The 24,039-nt window shown below is 49.2% G+C and overlaps 1 protein-coding gene across 3 annotated transcripts in view; it reads right to left on the reverse strand.

Moving 5' to 3' along the window:
* Positions 1-14,464, reverse strand: part of RHOQ (ras homolog family member Q) — a 41,441-nt gene extending 26,977 nt beyond the window's left edge. The window contains exons 1-3 of one of the 3 annotated variants that reach the window (XR_008528616.1): positions 14,084-14,291; positions 13,449-13,507; positions 12,489-12,632 (exon numbers count right to left, since the gene is read on the reverse strand). Coding sequence is in view for 2 of the 3 variants with exons in the window: in XM_054566992.1 (XP_054422967.1) it covers positions 12,588-12,632; positions 13,449-13,507; positions 14,084-14,225 (246 nt within the window). In the remaining variant the exon portion in view is untranslated. Of the gene's footprint in view, positions 1-8,610; positions 12,633-13,448; positions 13,508-14,083 lie in introns of those variants that run through there. The other 2 variants (XM_054566992.1, XM_054566985.1) reach the window with 2 other exon arrangements.
* Between the last annotated feature and the right edge of the window lie 9,575 nt (positions 14,465-24,039).

The raw sequence follows: 24,039 nt of genomic DNA on the forward strand, positions 1-24,039 counted from the left end.
AAACACATCTTTAGCCTTTTGACGTATCTTTAAATATTTGTTGAAAGCAGTTTTTAATGACTGTGATTATTCTAATACACATCATGCTATCATTTAACAAATCCCTTTCTACTATGCATTAATGTTTATAATTTATCACAATTATAAATATTGCTGTGAGGACTATCACTTTATGTAAATATTTGTATACTCTGAATGTTTTGGCATAAATTCAAAGAAATGGATCATCGAAATATAAGTGTTTTTGCTAAATTAACCTCTGTGATAATTGTGTTTTGTAAGAAATATGTATTTGGTCTGGATCCCCTTTTCCAGCACAAAGCTCCTAAAACCCTTGGAATTTCCTAAGCGACAGAGCAGAAAGTTGTCTCCTGTTATGTTAATGAGGCAGCTTTTGGACCCCACCTAAGGGTGGGGGTCTGTTCCAGGAGACACAACCTTGTGATTAGAGGGTTGGAACTTGAAGTCCCAACCCTCCCCACCACTTCTAGGGAGGGAGAAGGAAGAGGGGCTGAGGTTGAATCAATTACCAATGGCCAATGATTTACTCAATCGTGCCTATGCAATGAAGTCTCCACAGAAACCCAAAAGGTCACGGTCTGGAGACATCTGGGTTGGCAAACTCGTGGAGGTGCTGGGAGAGTGGCATACTCACAGAGGACCTGAAAGCTCTGTGCCCCTTCCCGCGTACCTTGCCCTATACAGCTCTGCATCCGGCTGTTCCTGAGCTATGTCCTTTTACAGTAAACCTGTGATCTAGTAAGTAACATGCTTCTCTGAGTTCAGTGAGCTGCTCTAGTACATTAATTGAATCCCTTGAAGAGGGAATCATGGGAAACTGATTTATAGCCAGTTGGTCAGAAGTATAGGTAACGACATGGACTTGCAGTTGGCATTCTGAGCTGGCAGGCGTCTTTGGAACCTCCAATCTGTAACTGGTTGGTCGGAAGCACAGGTAAACAACCTGGGCTAGAAGCTGGTGTCTGAAGTGGAAGGGGTGGGGAGGATTGTAGGGAGAATCTTGACTGACCCCTTAACCTGTGGAATCTGATGCTTTCTCTGGGTAGGTAGTGTCAGAACTGAGAGGAATTCTTGGACAACCCTGCTGGCGTTTGCTTGTTGTATGGGTGGGGAACCGCCCCCGCCCCACAACATACACAGACTGAAACTTGTCTTACAATACTAAAAGCACCTCCGATTTTACTCTCAACAATGGTGCACAGATCATCCACTTCCCTGACTCCTGGGTAACAATTTTTTCCCATCTTGTCCAATCTGACAGGTAAAAAGAAAAGTTTTTATTTGCATGTTTCTGTATATCATGTGTTCACTGGCTATTTGCTTTTCTTCTTTTGTGAGCTTTTGATTTGTCTCTTGTGTTCACTTTTCTACCAAGACCACATGGTAAACTAATCCTTTGGCAATCTCGCTTATATTTTGGATCTTTGTGAATGAACACAGATCAGACCTGCGGACCGAATGGCCCGGGAGTGCCTCAGTAAAACCAAGTTTCTGCATCTGGATGGCCCCACAGGGACTCTGCCGATCTGTGAGGCTCTGGGCAAGTGGCCTAAGTTGGGCACCTTCAGGACTGTCCTCACACTTCACCATTTTCACCTTCTCATGGCCCGTCCCATCTTCTACCTGCATTTTGGTCATCTGTATATACCTTCGCCTCCCACGGGACTCGAAACTCCTACCTGATGGAAGGAAGAACCCTATCTGATGAATCTTTACGTTCCTCGCTCACTTCACCCGATACTCATGTATTTGATAAAGACATAAGGATGGGGGCAGAGGTAGGAGACTACGAACAGAGGCACAGAGAAAACCAGGACACTGGGAGGGGGGAGGAGAGACCACGCCCACCCCCACCTAAGGCCCAGGTGAAGACAGCAGCAGCTGTGCATGGCCAGCAGGACCTCACTCTCTGCCTCACAAAATGGAAACTGGTTCCCAGAGCCTGGGGCAAAATGCCCATGTAATACAGACTGACAAAAGTGAATAAAAGCGAAAGACAAGGATTATTTAGCCATTAATAGAAATGAAGTATGATACATCCTACAACGCAGATGAACCTTGAAAACATTATGCTAAGTGAAAGAAGCCAGACACAAAAGGTCACTTATTGCATGATTCCACCTATATGAAATGTCCAGAGCAGACAAATCCAGAGAGACAGAGAATAGATTAGTGGTTGCTAGGAGTTGGGGGGAAGGGAAAATATAATGATTGCTAACAAGGTACAGGGTTTCTTTAGGGGGTAATGAGAATGTTCCAGTATTAAATAGTGCTGATGGCTGTGCAACTCTGTGAATACATAAAATCCATTGAGTGTGAACTCTATCTCAATATTTTTAAAAAAGAAATTTTTTTCCTTTTTACCAAGCTGTACATTAAGCAGCTTGGTCCACCAGGAATTCTGAGGAATCTCTTTCTTCACTAACAACAGCCTGCCGAGGCACGGCTGCTTCCACGCTGTGCTGGCAGGTCGGGCAGCAGGATGGCAGGGCTCTCCTGCCGCCCCCAACCCGCCCCACCCCCCCCACCCCGCCCCGGGCAGCGGGCAGCAGTCAGGTCCCCCCTCCTGTCCAGACAGAGCTGAGCAGGGCGGCCCATTCTCCGCTCCCTCTTTCCCTTGCTTCCAGCAGAGGCGACAGGCCACCCTGGAGGGACACCTGACATCAAACACACGGAAGGATTCCTAAAGACCAGGACGTGCTAGAGAACAATACACACTCTGGCCAATATTTTATCCAAATAGACCTGGCGGCCTTTCTAAGAAATCAGTTCTATTGTGCTTAAACGAGCAATGCATTAAAACAACCACCTGTAACCTGATCTTAAAGACCTTCGGTAAAGTCCAGACAGACCCAAAGTCCCTTCAAAGAGAGCTGACAAGAAAGCCAATGTGGGAGTGCTGTAGTCATGGCCAAAGTTCTTTCCATAATAATTTTTATGAAACATCCCCTAAATCCAACACATACGTGCTTCCTTACTGGGGTGTCCCAAGCCTTGTGCTAAGTGCTTGGTGCCACATTACATCCGGGCACTGAGAAAAGATTTACATGTGAATAGAACCAAATGCTTAGACTACAGCCAACAGACAATTTGCCCAGTTGAAATCGAAAGAAAGAGTTCAACCCCAAGAGGACTGGCGTCACTGGTGCCTCCGCCTCAAAAGGATCTTCTCACTTTTGCATCTGGATGAAGTCCACAAGCTACCTCCCGCCAGACAAAGCCCCTTCCCCATCCCTTCAGGCCAAGGACCCCCCTGATAACACCTTAAGGGAGGAAATGTGAGCCCCAAACCAGTTTGCTGGGGAAGACTGCCCTTTGAAAATTAAGCTGGGATAATTGGACTTTTAATTGAACTGGACAATCAGAATGAAATGCTCTTTCTCAGCGGTGGCTCTTAAAGGGAGCATACTTGGAGCCAACTCATTTGTAATCCCAACCATTATGCTATTTGAAAGAGGAAGGCTTTTCTACACCGGAACAGTTTTGGTGGTGGTGGGTGGCGGGGGGAGTAGGGGGAGAGACAGAGAGAAGAAGGGAGAGAGGGAGGAAGAGAGGGAGAGAGGAGGCTGGAAGGAAGAAAAAAATTTTAACTGAGGTGCGTGTGTGTGTGCATGCGCACGCAGGAGGCTGGAGGAGTGAAGGAGGAGGACACTTACATGGAAAGCTTAGCTCAGCCAGAGAAGTAATTGCTGCCAAGGTGGGTGCCTGAGCTACAGCCCTTCCTCCGACCGTTCCTGGTGACCTGCCTGGGGAGTTTTAGCACAAAAGGGCCTCATCGCCCATTTGTTGCTTTGGAACTAATTTAGCACAAACCACACTGGCATCCTCCTCAGGGGCCGGTCTGTCACCATCCAGGGTGCCAACCTCAGCGACAGAGAACAGGGCAGGGCCCGGGCCACTTCACGTACCAGAGAGAAGATGGCTCACCGAAGAGGCCCGCGGAGCCTACTGTGTGCACAGCCCTGGGCCAGACAGCAGCCCAGTGGAGCTAAGGGAGGTTTAGAAAATTCTGCTTCTGTTTTTTCCTGAGAGTGTCTTGGCCCCACCTCTACCAGGAGGGAGAGGAAGGCAGCACCAGGGGCTGAGTGCTTCGACTCACTGCAACACATAGGGACAGTCACAACCATGTATAAAGAACCAGAAAGGGGGTGTGCTTGGTGGAGCGGGGGTTAAAAATGAGTAAATTATGCACTCCAGGGACAGTGTGTCCAGTAAGAGTGCGTGTGCGTGTGTGCGCACGCGCGTGTGTGTGTTGGAGGAGGGGGGAGGGAAGGTGGCTTGCTAAGAGGAGGCACATAATTATGTCCACAAATAGTCATCAAACCCTCTCTCTGTGGCTCTGACATTTCCGCCTGCGTAAGAACCACCTGCAGGGCTGACTGTAACAGAGATGTTCCAGAGTTTCTCATTCCAGTCTGCGGTGGAGCCTGGGAATTCAGATTTCTAAGTTTTCTGGAAATACAAGCTGGTTTGAGTTGCACATCTGACAAGCAGCCAGTGTAGTAAATCAAACCCTTCTTAAGCATCTGGTGCATGTAAGAATCCAATCTGGGCAAGTTTCTCCATCAAAATTCGACCTGGAGAACCCCTTGGTCACCTTAGTTGTTAGAAGTAGTTCATTTCCTTGGAAGGACAGAAAAGGGCCTTCTCTGTATCCCCAGTGAACAGGCACCGCCTGCTCCCCTCCCATCACTCACTGTCGGCCCCTCCACTGAACTGTGGGGCCCTGGGGGCAGGGCCTGTGCCCGACCTGTCTTGCAAGCCCAGCTGGCACAGGTCTCAGCCCGGATGTGGCGCTTGGGGTACGTCTGCTGACTGACTGCATGCATGTTTTCATCTAGTCCCGTCGGCCAGCCCAGGCAGGAGGACACGGGCGCTCATGCAGAGGAGGTGCCAGACGGGGACAGCCCAAGGCGACAGAAAAAGTTTTGTGTGTATTCAGGGCATATTCAAATGAAAGAGAGACGAACAGATTTGAAGCGGTAGCGTTCACCTGAATAAGAAAATTCTTGGAGAAAAGAAAGGCTTGGGGCATCTGCCTGGGACAGCAAAGACACCTGCCATTTGCAGGCCAAAGCAGTCCTCACCACAGCCCCCCAAAAACAAACGAATGTCAAGTCAAGGCTGGCAGGCAGAGCTGGGGTCAGGGGCAGGGAGGGGCCCTGTCTCCTGGGCCTGAGGAGAGTGAACTCCCCTCAACGCAGAAGAGTCCCTGTTCCCCCTGCCTGGGAAGAGGCTCCTGCACACACACAGCGCGGAGCTCCTCCCACACCCTCACCAGCAAAGCGGCCACCCAGGCCTGTCTCTTTTTAAGCAGGAGTCAAGGTTAGTGAACAAACTGACAAAACACCCTTACATTCTCCCATGTGTGTAGGGCCGGGGGCGGGGCGGGGGGTGTGCCCGTTTTTTCAGAGCCATTTTAGAAGCAGCCCCCACAGTCCCATCAACAGACACCACTCTACCAACTCTTTTGTCCAGAAAAGCAATGTACTTTTCACATGAAATATTCAACAACAGAATATATGTGATTAAATGAGACACTTAACACTGTCAAGCGGCTTGGCATGAGTAATCTAACATAAAGAAGCCAGGACGTGGGTTGGACAGCCTGCCCTGTAATCTTGGTGTTGCCCTTTACCAGCAGCATGGCCTGGAGCAAGTCACGAAATCTCGCAAAACCTAGAAAAGGAGGCAACCATTTGCTTCCTTTACTTTTGGAGCAGGTGAGAAGCCTCCAGTGCACATGCTTTGTACTCCAAAAAATCCTGCTCGAGGACCAGTGTGTTAGCATTAAACCCCAAATTCCAACCTGAGCCCAGGAAGGGCGGGCAGGTCTGGGGATAGGCTGGTTCGCTACTCCCACCGGGCACTTGAAAGAAAACAGCAACAAAAAATAGAAGGCCCCTTCCCTCACTTTTTGTTCTTTCTATTAAAATCAACAAGCAACAGAGCACCAGATTAATATCTCTTAATTACTAAGTTGGCAGTTACTGGGTGAAAAACTCCATAATTTAGTTATCAACCCTACAGCACATGTTGACATGGATAGCAGAGATCTGGGATTCATAAAAGACACATTTGGGACACCCCATGCCTGCACTCCCCACACTGTTCCTCCTCACCCAGAGCGTGAGCTCCCCAGAATCTCTGCCTGGTGTGACCTCATTTAGTCCAATGCATCCCAAGCTTTCACTCCATGATACAGAGAAAAGACATATGTGTTCAGCACACAGTGGGGAGGATGGATGAGCCATGGGTTAAGCGACCGAGGCTGGACTGCTCAAGTCAGAAGAAACCACCTCAGTCCAGGGCTGTCTGTCCCAGGCCCTACGCAGCAACCTTAAGCCTGAGAAAATCCGTTATCTGGCAGCTGAGAAGCTCTGATTTGATTCAGTGACTCTACAATATAATCCCCATTATACAAGTAAGGAAACTGAGAGGTCGAGCGCCTTGCTGGGAAGTGGGCCCTGGCAGTTCAGGGTGGGAGCCCACAGAGGGAACCAGGATATGCTACTGCTTCTCATCTCTTGCTGAAAGTCTGGATCTCCCAGAAAGCTCACCCCTGCCATCCCCTCCTAGTTGGAACCGTGCACCACTCGGTTTCCTGACATGAGCTTTCCCAGTCGCATAGGTGGACCTTTCTGCGATCCAATCCCCCCTCCTTCCCTCACAGAAGGTGGAAACACAGCAGGTACTGAATCAACACCGACTGAACTAAAATGGTGTGGAGGCCCCAAAGCTCGTCTGGGCCATCACTCTCAGTAACCACAGGCTGAGCACCAGGCCAAATGAGGCAACTGCACCTCATCTCTAACCCTCACAGCAACAGAGCAAGGTAGACATTATCTCCGGTTTACAGGGAGGGAACAGGGCTCGCAGAGGTGAGCTGGCTGGCCCACGGTCTCACAGCTACAAGGAGGAGGAGCTGGGATCAAAGTTGGTCTGGAGAATCTAAAACCCCCCACTTTCACTGCCAAGAGGCCTGCTCCTAACGAGGTCTGAGAGAGAGAGGTCTCCGGTAAGTTACAAAGGCATGAGCCTGAGAGGCGGTTCTGGGGGACGGAGCCCACTGGTGACCAACGTGCCTCAGGTTCTAGGTGGGGACAAACTGAGGGCCTGCTGCACACCTCCATACCATCACTCCTTTTAGCCTTGGAGACTTCCACTGGATTAACAAAGCTTTATTTATTTATATTTTCCAAGAAAGGGGTCGTGCTTGAAGCTATTGTCTAATAGGTAAAACTTTAGTTTCTGGTTAATCTTTTAGCAAAAATGATGTTAGAACCAAGGGAAAGTCAACTCCATCCAAGAAATATTTGATGGATGCCTTCCATGCACCAGGATGCAGGCTAACTGCTAGAAATGTGGTGGAGAAAAACACAGACACAGCGGTCTGTCCTCGCGGAGCTTAGGGAGAGCAAGAACCGGCCCGACGGTGCTGGCAGGCAGCGGATCTGGGAGATCTCTACTGGGGGAGCCAAGAGACCCGTGGGAGCTCCGATGACCCAGCCATGGCTGTCCTGCCACCCTACGCAGGGTCCCTTGCTGGGTGCCCCATTGCTTCCTCATGCAAAGCAGCTGCCTGCCTGAAACTAAAAGAGGAAGAACAAACTGTTGAGGGCCAGGAAAGCTGCTCCTTGACCCTACCATGCCAAATTAGGGCAAAACCAAGCCCCTCCCAGTGAAAGGAAATTCAGCGGAGGATCATGAATTTTTGTTTTCTTAAAAAGACATATGTGGTCCTTGGTTTTGTGTCTTCGTCACTGCTTCTCTTGCCTCCTCCTCGCAGTATTGCTCTTCTGCATCTGAGGCCTCTTGGTAGGACCTGCTGCTGGCAACACAGGTGTCATTGCTAGACACTGATTCCCCCACGGAGAGCTACTTTATTTAATGCCATTAGGTCCCACCTCCTGAAACCCCAAATTCCACAATGAAACTGCAAAAACCCAGCTCTCCATGAGGCCTCTGACCTGTGAGCTTTAAAGCCATGCTTCCTGCCTTTTCCCCAGCACACCCAGAAAATGGCGACATATGCTCAGCTCCCTTGGGGCTGCCCGCTGCGCCCACCCCGCAGTACGCCACTAACACCCATTCCTGATACACCTGCTGGAAAGGTTTGGTGCCGAGTTGTAAATGTCACAAAACCTCAAGAGAATCATGACAGAAGCGGAGAAGCCAGATGGATCAAAGAGTCAGGAAGGGGACAGACCCATCTGAAGCATGAAGAAAAACCAATCAGTGCTGATGGAGGCCATTCCCAGCCCTGGATCCCTGTCTTCCTGTCTGAGCTGGCACATCCCAAACCCATGTCAGAGTCCCAAGGGAGGGAAACACAGGGCATTCAGTCACTGCAAAGGCTCTGGAGCCAACGAAGGCCGTCCGCCTTCCCAACACAGAGGAGGCAGCCAGCATTCCAAGCACTGTGGTGCAGGCTGGAGATATAAATAGCTTCTTAAAAGATTAGCAAAATGCACAGATAACAAATCTATAGTAGGTTACTAAGGGAAACCAGGATGCTTAGTGCCAGCATCTCACCTGTTGCAGCTGATGTCTGGAAGGAACACCGCAGCTCCTCCTAAACTCTGCTCCCTGGGCCCCTAATGGATATAACGTGGGGCTGCAGGGACCTGAGTGAGGCCTGGGTGAAGTGAGTTGGCACTTCCTAAGCCCTACTGATGTCCCCCAACCAAAGTGAACTTTTTTCCTCATCACATCTCTGTCTGTTTTCCATAAGCCCACTCACTCCCAATTTCCTCATCTGGGAACAGTCCACTTGGGAAGGTATCGTGAGGAGCCCTGCTTGCAGGTGGGAGGAGCTCGCCCTGGCCCTCCACTTTTCCCCTTTCCCTTCCCAGTACTGGGCCAGTACCAGGCCCAGGGTGCTGCCCGGGAAGTGCCGAAAGCGGCGCACGTGGCACAGGGCGGGGAATTCTGAGGCTGCTCCGGAGGCTGCCTCCCATGGAGATTCCCTTCTGGGGAGGAAGTGCTTCCCTGAGAGCCTGGAGGGCTTGCAGGGCGGACACAGCTGCTGGGCTATGTCAAGTGAGAAACAGATCTTGCTTGTCACTAAAAAAGCAACCACAAGGGACACCTGAGTAAAGGGTATTTATAGCGCTCATGTATGCGCCCTTGAACTTGAGTGCGTTTAAGTTAACAGACATAGCAACAGCACGCCCAAAAGCACACATATGGACTTCTACACACCGAGGCAGTGGCTAAATCTGGAACTCTAGGGAACCCAAACTCACCCCCAACACACCCTCCTGAGTGTGGGTATTCTGGGACCTGGGATAAAACTGGGCGTCAGTTCTCTCTCTTTGGGGTATCAAGTTCTGCCTCGCTGCCAAGGATTAAGAGATCAGCCTGGAGCCAGCAGCTCAGGAGCAGGCAGCTCTCCACCGCTCATCTGCACATAGAGGAGCGAGCGCTCTTCCCACCTTCCATGTGCTTCCAAACAGTGCAGAGGCAGGAGGGAAATCTTGTCTCTCCAGTCCCTCCCTGAGCAGACAGTGAGGCTGCTGCAGAGCCTACGCCGAAGTCCTGACAGCCAAAGTCCTGAAAGCTGAGCAGAAAGGAGAAGCTCCAGAGGGCCAGGCCGGAAGCCAGACCCCTGCAGAAAGCCCCAGTGAGGAGGAAGGCACTGCCTTCAGTTTCCACTGCAAAATGCTTAGCAGTCAAAATGTCAGCCGCTCCTGGACCACCCAGGGGCTTGGCCAGGAAGGGGACTTCCCTTTGGCAGTAATGCTAGTGAGTGTGTTGGGGTGTTGAGGGATGTCCCCAGGCAGAACATGTGATGGACACTGACACTGGCCAACACACACATTCGTATTTCTTCCTCTCCCTCTCACTCCCTTTCTCTTCTCTCTCTCTCCCTCAATAGCAACAGAGGTCAGCGTGGGAGCAGCCTGCTCTGGGAGGCAAACGGTCATCGACTACAGGCAGACTTTGGAGATATTGCAGGTTCTGTTCCAGACCACCGCAATAAAGCGAGTTGTAATCTTTTTGCCAGCGGAGGGTCTTGCCTTCTATTTGTAAAGAAAAAAAAAAAGGCAACATCTGTGAGGTGCAGTAAAGCAAAGTGCAACGAGGTTTGGCTGTATCGTCATCTCTTCAGTGCCCTAATATTTAAATTGGGTGAATGTTTGCTTACGGCTTTGACCTTTACTGGGGTCAGACACAGAGCAGAATAAGCACGTAGGCTAGAAGTTCCGACCAGAAGGAGGTACTGTTGCTGTTATTCAAATATAGTGAGTGCCCATGTGCATGAAGGAACTTTTTGGAGAAAGTAACTGCTTTCCAGTGCTTTGAGCTTCCTCCTCATCCCATTTTGCCTCCCAAAGTAGAATCAGCTGAAACCTACACACCCCACTTGTTTCTCAAAGTCTACATTGCACTCTTAGTTTTTCTAAGCATTTCATCACGGAGGATGCAGGTTCTGATTCAGAAAGAAAATCACATGACACAACAGGGCACTTAGAGCGGGGAACACTTGGCTGTATCCATGGGTCTATGATGGGGACTGTGCGAATTATAAAGTACAAAGCTGGCCCCATATCTCTCCAGAGAACAGTATATAGGATCCAGAATCCTAGTAGCATTGCTATCAGCTCCAGACCTAATACGCTGTCCTCTTCCATCTGCATCCCTTCCCCCACAAAGCTGCCCAGGGTAGAGCACAATAATTTCTTATAATATATTAAACACCTACTATGCATCAAGAACAGTGTCCATGCTTTTACATATATTAAACAATACAAGCTGGCCTAAAACACTAGAGAGTCAAATTATCCACATTTTTATGAGATCACAAAGAAGGTAAATAACTTAGCTAGAGTCACATGACCAGCAAGGGAGCGATCTGAGCCAAGCCTGTTTGGTTCCAAAGCACATGGCTCTACTGACCATCAGGCTTAAAAATTCTCGTGTTGCGCATGTGTTTATCAATATTGTTATTGTAAGATTAATCTGATACCGATTCATAGAAGCACGGAGTCTTTAATGACCAAACACAACAGAAATGTCCTACGTAACATGCATGAACAGGCATCTAATGCAGACACTTCCACCTATGCTGTCATCAGCCATGGCAGATCCCGACCTTAAAATCTATTCTTTTGACCTCCCAGGTGCTTAGCACAGAGCTAGGTACAAGGTAGGCACTTACCATTTAATCTCACTGATGACTATTTTGCTAAGATTGCTTATTAGTTATAAACCCTCAAGTGCTGAAAGATGAATTATCACTAACTTTGTTCCAAAAACAAGTTTTAGACACTGGGAGCCTAAACAAGGGGGTCTAATACACATCTCAGCCAACAGAGGAGGTATCCCACCACCGGCCAACAACTAATATCTGAACCTCACTAATAGGTTGATCCCACTTGGTATATATCTTACAATCTCTATGGGAAACAGCAATTCTGATGACATATGGAAAGCCTTGGTTTTGGGAGAAGGCCCTAATTTTGGGTGACTCTTTGGATCTGGACTCTCTACTCTATAAAGGTGGCATACAACTCCCACTCAGAGAATGGCTGTGAAGATTCCAAATACCATATCAACAGACACACAAGCAATTCAATCAACCCAGTTGGTATCTCAGCACCTCCCACAGCTTCCTGTGTACATAACCACCTCCAGTGGGGCCGATTCAGACCCATGCCCTATATCCGGCAATACCTCTCAGTAGCTGGGACCTTAGGTCAGCAGCCTCGCCTCTCTGAGCCCGTTTCCTCATCTGCAAAGATGAAATATCACCTATCTCATAAGGTTGTTTTGTGGAGAAAATATAATAATTGCATGTGGTTGCCCCATGCCTGATATACAATAGAAACTCAGTAAATATGAGTTGGCTCTGAATGTGCACAGAACAGTTCTGACATTTACATGTCCTGCTCAGTGGGGCTCATGGTCAAAACCTGGTCACGGTGACAAGGAAAGGAGAAAAGGAGAGAAGGGGTAGTAACAGAAGTTAAAAATAGAGACCACATTTTAAAACCTGTCTCCTTTCAACCGATGATTTCAACCTGTTGTTTAAAAGTTAACTGTACAGCTTAAAAGGTGGTCTCCATGCATCCTGATAGCTGGAAGGAACAACAATTGTAAGGCAGGCAACCAAAAGGGGCCCTGGAAAGACTGCTGGAGCTGCCTTGGGTCAGTCTGGAGAAAGGGGGTTGCCTCAGGCACCTCCCACTGCAACAGATTCTCAATCATCACATGCTGCTCTAACTTAAGGGTTTAGAACCCGGAGGCCACATTAACGCACCTCCCAAACAAGACATTTTTCAGAATCTCACCTGGTACCATAATTCTGAAATCCAAAACCAGAAAAGCCACAAAGAACAACTCCCCTTTATTGAGCACCTACCCAGTATGCGCCTGACTCAGTGCTAAGCCCCATTTAACAGATAAGGAAGCTACAACTGGACAGCCCCCAAAGTCACTCAATAAGCCCTTCAGCCGCTCACATGTCCTCAAGGACTCAAGTCTGCATGACATGTGGAAACTTCTGCCCGAGTCTTCAGATCTAATCACAGGGCTGGATTCTGCAAAACTTCATGACACAATCATCTTAGCTCCACAGCAAACAGGGGTCTGGGAAAAGGGTGGTGCTGGGACAGAGGGAGAGAGAAGAGACTTTAATCCTTTAGGAGCCACCTCTAATTTGCAAATAATGGTCAGAGGCTGCCGGGAGAAGTGTGCATTTTCTTTCTGCACAGTAATCTCTCCCAGGGGGAAAAAAAAAGAAAAAAGAAAAGACAGTCACCTGGCCTTCCAAGGGAAAATAAATAAATAAAGCCCTTCTTCCAAGATTCACACTGAACTCTTAACCCTTCCTGCCCCTCCCTGCCCCAGGGAGTGGCTGAATGGTTGTTGTTTCTTTTCTTTTTCCCTGTGGTCCCCTGGTAACACCACAAATTATGTTTTCAGGGACTCCAGTCCCAGAGTGCAGTGATGTTGTAATAAACATAACCAGGACCAAATGCCTTCCCATCGTATTAGATGATGCCATTTTCCACCAATCAGGCTCCTCGGGCAGGCAGACCACTCGCCAATGAGGGACCAGACAGAAGCTGTGAGGGGGAGACCTGGTCATCTGCAACCAAAAATAAGGGCGCTTCACGATTGGCCGCTGCCACTATGCAACAGGAGTTTGGGACCCACACACCAAGCACCATACGGAAGGCACACACAGACAAAAACTTTTAAAGCCCAGGGGTTCACATGGGATGGGCTGGTCTGGGGTTGCTGTTGGCTTTTTTTCCCTTTTCCTAATTTGCTGACTTTAAAAAAGAAATAAAGACTTGATTCAGAGCAGCCCCTCGAAGTCACGCCCCTCCTTAGACACCTCAATTTCCGACGGCCCTTCGCAGGCACCCTGAATCTGGAAAGGGAAGGGGGTGTAGGCCAGGGGCCAAGACACTCACCTGTCCGGCCGTGTCATAGAGTCCCAGGAGGTACTGCTTGCCCCCTACGGTGACGCTGACTGCAAGGGCAGAAGTGGAGGCAGGGAGAAAAGCTCACAATTACTTAAGACTCTGGGGCAATTTCGCTCCCCACCAGGACCTTCCTCTTCCAACCCAGCTGGAGGCATGAGGGCGCTGCAGGGAGATGCTACCCCTTTTCCCTTGTGCCTGGCTCACAGTGAAGTGGCGTGAGGTCGGGGTACGAGGTGGCCCACAGCTACAGCCTACTCCCTTCTCCCAAGTCCCTTAGCCACGTCTCCCTTGCCGGGCCCCCCAAATGTTTCCCCGGTAGCTTGGGGCAGTAGAAGAGGCGGTTGTGGGAAGGTCAAGGAGGTCGCCCTAGCGCGCCAAGGGGATTGGGAAGTGCGGGGAGCTGGCACTGGGCGCCGAGTGGGGATAGGAAGAGGGGTCCAATCTGCCAGCAAAGGGGATGGTGAGAGGCAAAGCCCGGGGGTGGGGCCGGCAGCCCCGCGGAGGGTGCGGCGGGGGAGGGGTGGGGAGAGCGCTCAGGGGAGGCAGCGAGGGGGCTCAGCCAAAGTTGCTCCAAAGTTCCCAGCCCGGGGAGCAGCCCCTTAGTCAGCAGTTCCGAGGCTTACCTGCGTAGTGGTCGAAGACGGTGGGCACGTACTCCTCCGGGAAGGCGTCGTTGGCATAGCTCATGAGTAGGCACGTCTTGCCCACCGCCCCGTCGCCGACCACCACACACTTGAGCATCAGCGCGCCGGGCCCGTGAGCCATGCTGCGGCCGGCCGGCCTCCGGGCATGGTCCCCCCGGAGCCCCCGCCCCGGCACCGGGCTCAACCCCAGCCCGCCTGGGGGGTCCGCCGCCGCCGCCGCTCCGCGCAGCAGGGCCGTCCCCCCGGCCCCATGCAGCGGCTCCCCCCGCCCAAGGGGAGGGGGCGGCGGGCCCGGGGCGCTGCCGCCGCCTCGGTCACTGCCCGGATCCCCGCCCGGGCCCCGGTCGCCGCGCCCGCCTGCTGCCCCCGCCGCTTGATGCCCGCGCCCTCTCCCCGGCCCGGCTTCCCCGGGAGGATCCGCTGGATCATAAGACTGTCGGGCCCCGGGGGAGACCGCAACTTTGGGGAGGGCAGACAGGGGAGGGGCCAGGCGGCTTTCCCCGCCCAGCGCGGGTCCGGGCCCCCTCCGCGCCCGGCCTTGGAGGAGGGCGGGCCGAGGCGCCTCCCCCGAGTGCGGGTCGCCCGCCAGCGCCCGCCGACCGGCTCAGGCGCCCCGCCCGCGGCCGCCTCTCGGTCTCTCCGCCTCACCCTAGCTTGACTCCCCGCTAGGGCCGCGGAGAGGGGGCGAGGAGGAGGAGCCGAGGAGCAGGGAGGGGAGAAAGGTAAGGCTGGGGGAGGGGGCCGGGAGAGAAGCGCTTGGGAGGAGCCGAGGGCTCCTCGCGAAAGTGCCCGCAGCGCCCGGAAGCGTCCAAAGGCCCTAATGCTGGGAGAAGACAAGGAGGCCTCTTGGGGAGCTACGACGACTCCAACGATGACGCAATAGTCTTGCAAAATTATACATATAGATTTAAACTCCACCCGGAGGGCAGGAGCCATCCCATGGGCCTCTAAGTGCACAACAGAACTAGAAATCGGAAAGGAAGAAAGACCAGGATGGTCAAACAAAAAAATTTTTAAGGTGCGTGAAGTGATGGGGAGGAGGGTGGTGCTCCCTGGGCTGGAAAGCAGGGACTCCTGGCTTATTGCTCGGCCACCTTCCCACAGCCACCATGCTGTTCACCGCAGCAGCTTGAATCATCTACTATGACACTGGTGACTAAGGGAGTTACAGCATCTTGAATCACTGAAGCACCCCACAATAGCCAGAAAAAGAAGACACCGCCGGCTGTGGACACGACAAATGTACCTTTGTTCCCCCTGGAGGAGACTTTATCTGAGGCCCCCTTGCAGTCCCCAGTGCCCTCCTCGGGGGTGTTAGGTTGTGGTCCCTGAGGAGTGATACACCCTTGGCCTGTGATCCAGGCAGCAACCACTGTCCCGCTGTCTGGGCAAAGATTGGAACCACCAGGTCCCCTTCAGACCAATAGTGCTGCTTTGAACATTAGGTATTGGGGGAGAGAGGTGGAGGAGAGTGGGTACGCTCCACGCTAGCACTCTACCCCACCTCTGCTGATGTAAGATAACCCACTTCCTTTCATTTATTTGCATTGAGAGGCAGCCCAGAGGTCAACCTGACCATCTTCCTTAACCCCCTTAGGTTGTAGGTAAGCAAACAGACCTAGAGAGGTGAAGTGGTTATCCCAAAAGCTTCCAGCTAATTCCAGCATTTAAGGACATTTCAGTTTGGGAAATGCTCACTATGATGTCCCTGTGCCTCACTTCCGAGGCCTCAACTCTCAAACGCCAAATCTGATTTCCATCATCCCAGGAGGACTTCCTGGATTATTTATTGGTAGATTCTGGGGAATCGCACTCAAGATCTCACCAGACCCTTCCGAATGTGTCTAAGTGTGGGTGGGCATTCGCACTGCCTGTTGCTTTGGATTATGCAATGAATTGGGAAGATACTTTGTATGAATGACAAGAAGGACAGCCTTGAGGTCAGATCTTGGTTCAAGGCCATTTTCTGCCACTTCTTAGAGGGGAAGAAAGGACTTGCTCCCTTTGCTTACAGGACCATTTCTTAAGGCAGCATTTTCGGGGATTTGTTTTCTGAAAGGAAGCTCTGTGAGAAGAGGTCAGGATCTACTGGAGCGTACTCAGCCGGGAGAGGGCATTGGGTCCCAGCTGTGATGCTAGTTAGAGGTCCACTTCCTGGGCCTCAGCTTTCTCATCTGTGAATGTGGGAGCATCCATAAAAGTGAGATCGGATCCCAGCCTTGAGAGCTCGAGGGTGCTTTAAAATGTGTCCTGAGAGCTCCTGGTAACAACAGCCTCGAGGCAAGGGGATAAGCAGTTGCTGGAGACATGGTGAAGGCCTTTATGAGGGATAAGTCTGTCCCAGAACTGGAGGATGGAGGCTCCTGAACAGGAGGCCCCAGTTCAGGACTCTGGCCTCCCAGTTCGTATTGGGGCAGGCATTTACTAGGGGTCCAGGGGGCTGCAGGATCAGCATCAGAACCTTGAAAAATGTCAGAGACCCCAGCTTCTAGATCGTCTGGGACAGGCTCTGAAAGTGTCAGAGCACTTCACGTGGGGAACTGATGTCAGATGAATCATGCAGAGGTGACTTCATTGGATGAGGTGACCTCATCCCTTTGGCCCACAGAAACCAAAACTGTCTGCCAGGAATACTTAGAGCTCTGGCTGATTCCACTAGTTTGTATGTGGAGTGGGAGGCGGGAATTATCCTGGATGACCCAGATCAGCCCACAGATGGGTTAGCTGGAAGGATCAAACCGATCTTAACAGAAACCTCACTTTCCTATGGGCAAAGAGGATAATGCTTCAAGTGGTAAAAACAACAACAACAATTCTCAAATTTCAGAGATTTGAGAGAGAGAAATCAACTTTGTGTCTAAGCATTCTATAGGGTCTGTGCTTGCTTTTCTCCTTTTGTGTCAACTGCAAATATCGAAACAGTGGTCTGTGTGACAACAGCGAATATCTCCTTAGCCTCTTCTTTTTCTTGTAGTTCCTACTCTTTATTGACTCAACCAGTGTTTTATTTAACAAGCCTTTATCAGGCTTTACTAGATGCCAGGCTTTATTCCAGGGCAGGGGACAAAGAGCTAGAAAGCCACAATTTCTGGAGGGGGTGGAAAGGAACTGATGAGCAATAGATAATTGCTATATAATGTGATCAGTGCCGTAGCAGAGGTTAAAGAACAGGCTTCTGGAAGTGCAGGGGAGGCTGTTATTCCCTGACTAGCTCTGGGTGTTCTGAGGCAGGATTTGCCGAACAGTGTCATTGGCCTGGGGTTTAAGACAGTAAGAGGAGCAAGATAAGAGTACCTGGAAAAGACAGCCACAAACCAGGGCAAGAAAGAACAACACACAACTTCTTGGGAACGGTGAACCATCTAGGGTGGACAGAGTGCAGAATTAGTGGTACAGGGGAGCTGATGTGTATTTAAATGGGAACTATAATGTTGATTGTGCTTCATGCAGAGGTTCCCATTTCTGCTACACCCAAGTACCTGGTATTGTATCTACCTTCTGTCTTAGTGTGTTCAACTGCTGTAACAATATCCCACAGACTGGGTAGTTTATGTTTATAAAAAACAGTAATGTATTTCTCATATTGCTGGGGGCTGGAAGTCCAGGGTCAGGGTACCAGTGTGGTTTGTTGAGGGCCCTCTTCTGGGTTGCAGACTTCTTGGTGTATCCTCACATTGCAGAAGGGATTAGTGAGTTCTGTTGAGTTTCTTTACAAAGGCACTAATCCCGTTCATGAAGGCTCTGCCCTGGTGACCCAGTCATCTTTAGAAGGGCCCTCCTACTCATACCAACACTTTGGACTTTAGGTTTTAACATTCACATTTGCAGGGCACACGTTCAACCTATAATACCTTCCTGATGTAGGTAACTGTAGAAAATTGCACAAAAATATATGAAGCCACTGTGTTCAGAGATTGGACAACACATAGCATGGGGCCGTGATCCCTGAAAGAGGAGAACATGAGGCAAGCTCTACTATCGCCCTAACTTTTTGCCGGAAGTACTTTCTGAATTGCAGCCCAGTGAGGGGGAACCGAAGTAGCCCACAGTGGCTTTGCTGAGTTGAGAAGAAAGCTGAAGAGACTTTTCAAGATGGAGTACCACTGTGATTCTCTTGAGTTTACAACTGATTCTGAATTTTACATGCAGAGAGTGAGACTCCACAATGCTAGGCAAAGAGCTGCCAGGGAATGTGAACTGGTTGGTTCCCAGGTCTCACACAGAGTTGGGAGATGTTTGAGTTTCAACCAGTCATTAGGAAGAGACCTTGTAGAATGTCCAGAGGATTCAGTAGAAACTCCATAAAAGTTATGCATTTGTAGAAGGACTAAATTAGCCCCAGAGTAAAAGTACCTGTAAATATTTCCCCAAGAAAGTTTATCAACAAGCCTCAAAAAGAACAGCTTCATTCACTATTACCATAACTGCCAGGCACAATATATTTCATCAGTTTTTAAATGATAGCAACAAAATAGAGATATTCAACAACATAAAATTCAAGAATTAGTAGAGGGAGTGGGTATAGGTGGAAGAGCGTATAAGGAGGATAAATGGTAATAGAAAAAATACAATAAAAAAACCCAAAGAATTAGTAGATACGCAAATAAGAAAATGTAATGAGAAAAAAAAATCAATAGAAACAAACCCAGAAATGAGAGAGAATGGAATTAGCAGATGAATATTTAAAAAGGTATTAGAAATATACACAAGGATTTAAAGAAAAATGTGAAGATGAGGAAGAGGGGAATGGAAGATATACCGAAGAACCAAATCGAATTCTAGAATTGAAGAATACACTACCTGAAAGGAAAAAATTCACTAGCTATTTTTAACAGAAGATTGGACATTGTAGGAGAAAAAATCTATGGCACTGAAGACAAAACAATAGAACCTACCGAAACTAAAACACACAGTGAGAAAGACTAAGAATAGAAAACAAAAAACACAATAGCAGTGTCCTAAACTGTGCATTTCTAAGGCCTTTAGTAAAGGTAGAAATTTCCAAAAGATTCCATAGGGGCAGGGCTAACCTTTAACCCCTTTACAACAATGTAGTAGAACAGGTAAAGGAACCCACTGAAAAGGAGAACGTATTCGCCAATGATACATCTGATAAGGAGTTAATTTCCAGAATATATACAGAACTTACACAACTTAACACCAGGAATTCAAACAACCTAATTAAAAAATGGGCAAAGAACCTGAATAGGCACTTCCCCAAAAAGGACATACAGATGGCCAGTAGACATGAAAAAATGCTCAATGTCATTAATCATCAGAGAGATGCTATTTAAAACCGCAATGAGATATCACTTCACATCTCTCAAAATGACTACCATCAATAAATCAACAAACAAGTGCTGGCAAGCATATGGAGAAAAGGAAACCCTTGTACACTGTTGGTGGGAATGCAACGTGGTGCAGCCACTGTGGAAAACAGTATGGAGTATCCACTAAAAAAATTAAAAATGGAACTGCCTTTTTGACCCAGTGATCCTACTCCTGGGAATATATCCTAAGAAACCTGAAACACTAATTCAAAAGAATATATGCACCCCTATGTTCATAGCAGTGTTATTTACAACAGCCAAGATCTGGAAACAGCCTAAAAAAGCTGTGATGATGCATTTACACAATGGACTACTACACAGCCATAAAAAAGGAAATCTTACCTTTTGTGACAGCCTGGATGGACCTGGAGATAATGATGCTAAGTGAAATAAGCCAGTCGGAGAAAGACAAATACCATATGATCTCACTTATATATGGAATCTAATGAACAAAATAAACTGATGAACAAGAAAGAAACAGAGGCATGGACGCATGGAACAGGCTGACAGCTGGGCACTAGATGGAAGAAGGTGAAGGGATTAGCCAAAGAGCATATGTTCATAATTCACAGATACAGCCAACAGTGCGGTGGCCAGAGGGAAGAGGGGGTGGGGGATGATGGGTGGAGGTGGGCAAAGTTGGGGGATGGAGACATCTGTAACAGTGTCAAAAATAAAAATTTTTTAAAAAATAAGAAATAATTTCATGTTGGTTAATAAATGCTCCTGGCCCTGAATCCACCACCTCAGCTGCCCCAGTCCCCCCAGGCCTTCCCCTGGCTCCTGCTGACCTGATTCAGTATAAGTGGCTAGTGCCTGGCAGAGCAGGGGCCTTGAGGATGCTGCTGCAAGTCAGGCAGGACAGCTGGTTGGTTAGCTGTTATGTTGAGTGTCATCTCTGATCATGGGACATATTACGATTGTGGGAACCTACCTGGGATTTCAGCTCGCTTTTCCGAGTAGAATAGACTCAACTAGAGGACCCTGAGAAGTTCATTTAAATAACTTACATATTTAAAGGGTTTTTTTAAAAGATTTTATTTATTTAATTTTAGAGAGGGGGGCAGGGAGGGAGAAAGAAAGAAACATCAATGTGAGACAGAAACACAGATCAGCTGCCTCCCGCACACAGGGACCAAACCCGCAACCCAGGCATGTGCCCTGACCGGGAGTCAAACCAGAGTCCCTTCGTTCTGCAGGACGACGCCCAACCAACTGAGCCACACCAGTCACGGCTTAAAGTTCTCACTGAGCCTTGTGTTCTAGGAATTGGTCAGGACAGCAGGAGGTGTCCCTCTGGGGCAGGCCACTGCGGCACTCTTCCCACTTTCCCATTCCTCTCTCTTTCTACTGAAAGAGAGTTGCAAATCCCTAAAGTTGTGGCAATCTATAGGGGAGACTATTCCCTCACCACACATCTCTTCATCTATAGTTTCAACTAATAATTATTATTAAGTGATTGCTGTGTGCTGGATTCTGTGGTAAGTATTAAGATGAGTCAGAAATAGTACTTTCCCCAGTAAGGTCATCGCAGAAATCCCTGCCCATGGTGAGGGACAGATTTGGATGAATACACTCTCTTCCTTGCAAACCAGATCCTTCCCTGTGTCAGAGGTTGACCTGTGTCTGTTAGCAGAAGTGAGATCAGCCAGGACCTATCACAGTGAGAATTAAGTCAACATTCAAGCAGTGTTTGGCATTTGAGTACGTCCCCAGCTGAGGACTGTTTCTGAGCAAGCAGAGCATCTGCGCTCCCTTGGGGCTGTTCCTGCCCACAGCTCCCAGGCTGGAGACTTGTCCTGGGGCTCCTTGCTGACCTCATACCTACTCCCAGCCTTCTGGAGACTTCCGGGAGCTGAGGCCCAGGCCTCCCTCCCCACAGGCAGCCGGAGGACTCTGGGTCCAGGATAAGGGGCAGCATGCTTTGTGCATGGCATTCGACATTTACGTAGCACTTCACAAAGCTTGTTCACTTCTTATATTGTTTGGCTTTCGCAGCTCCATTGAGAGGGCAGCAGAATCCCTCATTAACATCCTTATTTTACAGGTGAGGCTTTTATGTCTGGGCTGGAGGGCATTCAGGCAGACTTTCGAACCTTACTGACGTCCCCTAGCCTGTTAGTGACAACAGGACCGAAACCTGAACAGAGTCCTGCGCACTTCTCACCACACCAAGCTCCGGCCTATGGAAGCACCTGAGGCCAAAAGAAGGACTTCTTATTTTAGGGACCACCTGGTTCCTACCCTCAGAGGCCCCCTGGTATGAAGAGAGAGAAGAGGGCCCTGCCTTGGAAAAATTACTATCCCATGATGTCCCATGAGCACTCAACACATGGGGCATGATCAGTAAACATTAGCCATATAAACTGCTTATACTCATGTAGCCAGGATCTCAGACCACTCCCATCCCCACTTTAGAAGAGGCCTGTTTCAGGGGGTGAATACTTCGATAGGGGATTAGGTGAGGCCTTCCAAGGGTCTACCTGAGTAACAATAGAGGGTTGCTTAACTGCTTCCTGAGGAGGGCAGATTCAGTTAACCTGAAGGCTGGGTTTCTCAAACATTTTGTACTGAAAATGCAGTAACAAATATATTGTTCACTATGAGTCAGAATATATGCATACATACATGTTATATGTATATATACACATATACATCTAGACATATATGACATATAAAAGTTTGACTACACAATATTTAACCTTACTCTGTGATAAGCTTTAAATTTTGTGTTCCATTTGGTTGCGTGTTCACATTTTGAAAAACCCCCACCTAGGGCTCTGCTGGAGTGCTCCCTGGCTCGCAGCCGGAGGCCAACGCTCAGGACCACAGAGGGATGAAGAACTCCTATAGTGCAACAACAACAAAAACAACCTGATTTACATAAAAATGAGCAAAGGGTCGGAACAGACACTTGTACATGCACGTTCCTGGCAGCATTATTCACAACAGTGAAAAGCTGAAACCACCCCAAATGTCAATAGGTGGATGAATAAAATGTGATAGGTGCATTCGAGAGAACGCTATTCAGCCTTATTGAGAAACCTGCTACAACATGGATGAATCTTGAAAACAGTACATTAATGAAATCAGCCAGTCACAAAGGACAGATATTGAAAGTTCCACTTTTAGGAGGTTCCTAGAATAGCCAAATTCGTAGAGACACAAAGTAGAATGGTGGTTGCCGGGGGCTGGGGGCTGGAGGGATGGAGAGTTAACGTTTAATGGGGACAGAGTTTCAGTTTGGGAAGATAAGAAGGTTCTGGAGCTGGAGAGTGACGGTGGTTGCACAATGATGTGAATGTACTTAATGCCACTGAACGTTACTTAGTGGTTAAAGTGGTTCAAATTTATGGCAAAGATTTTTTACCACAATAAAACGTAGAAAAAAAGATGCATTTTTCTTTTAAAATGGAATTTTAGTTTCTCTAAAATATCAGATCTTATGACCCCGAAGTCCACATTTCTTATGGTGGCAGAAGTCTGGGCCCTTTTTTTGAGGGGGAAACCATAATCTGAAAACCTTTTAGCCGAGAAGCAAATTGCCCCTAGAGAGAACCCGACTGCTTTCAAGCAAGCTTCCTCCAGGTGTTTGAAAAGGAGAAATTAAGGGGTGAATTCTGTATGTAAATTGTTTGAGGAGAAAATGTTCCTCACCCCGCTGGGTTCTGGCCCCTGCAGGCATTAGCTCCTCCTGTCCTGATCAAAGCTGGCTTTGCCACTGGGGGGTGGAGTTCTTGGAATAAAATGGCATGCGTCCCCTTACTCATCAGCACTGAAAAACAGAGGGAGCTTTCTGGGCACTTTTGATTTTTTTTCTCAGGGTGTCCCCATTTACTTCCAGACCAAATGAACTCCCTGGCTCATGCTTCCCTCCCTCAGCCTGCAGGGAGGCAGCAGGGTACAGAGTGTCTGCTTTCCCACATCCTCACCCAGAGCCGCTGGGCCCTGTGAGCCACCGCGGGCCGCCAGGGCTGACCCTGACTCATCAAACCTGCCAGCTGGCTCTGTCCCACAGCTCCTTCCACCCCAAAGCTCTGTCCTTGTGTTCCTGCCCAAGCTCTCATCCATGCGCAGTCTCCACCTGGCATCTGGCGTCTGGCCAGGTTCTCCTGCCTCTGCTAATCTTCCTAAACCCAGGCTTGGCCAACTTCCAGCCCTGCTCAAAAGCCTTTGATGGGTCTCTTTTGCCTGATGCCCCAATCAGTCTGACATTTCCAACCTTCCCCAGCTACACTCCAACTGTCTCTCTGGACACTGCTCGCTCCCACAGCCACTGCAGGCCTGCTTGCTGCCGCCAAACCGCTCTGTTCTCTGCACTCAGACCTTCTACGTGTTGCCGCCACTGTGCCGTGGCCCACAGCCTACCCCACAGCTCGCCGGTCTCACCCCCTTTCTGCTTATCGCAATGATCGGGCCCTCAGTGCCCTTCTCTCCCCCTTGCCCGCAGGACCGCTCCTCCAGCTGAAGCCTGCAGCCACTCCCCCTGTGTTCTTTCCTGGCTCTTATCCCATCCCGTTTTAGGTGTGAAATACCTTTCCCCATTTCTGAACCAAGGTTCTCTCTGGAAACTCTAAAGTACTGCATGGAGTCAGGTGTCTGTGA

The sequence above is a fragment of the Pteronotus mesoamericanus genome, unplaced genomic scaffold (genome assembly GCF_021234165.1).
Source record: "Pteronotus mesoamericanus isolate MK-2021 breed Mesoamerican mustached bat unplaced genomic scaffold, CSHL_Meso_final contig_101, whole genome shotgun sequence".
Classification (NCBI taxonomy): domain Eukaryota; kingdom Metazoa; phylum Chordata; class Mammalia; order Chiroptera; family Mormoopidae; genus Pteronotus; species Pteronotus mesoamericanus.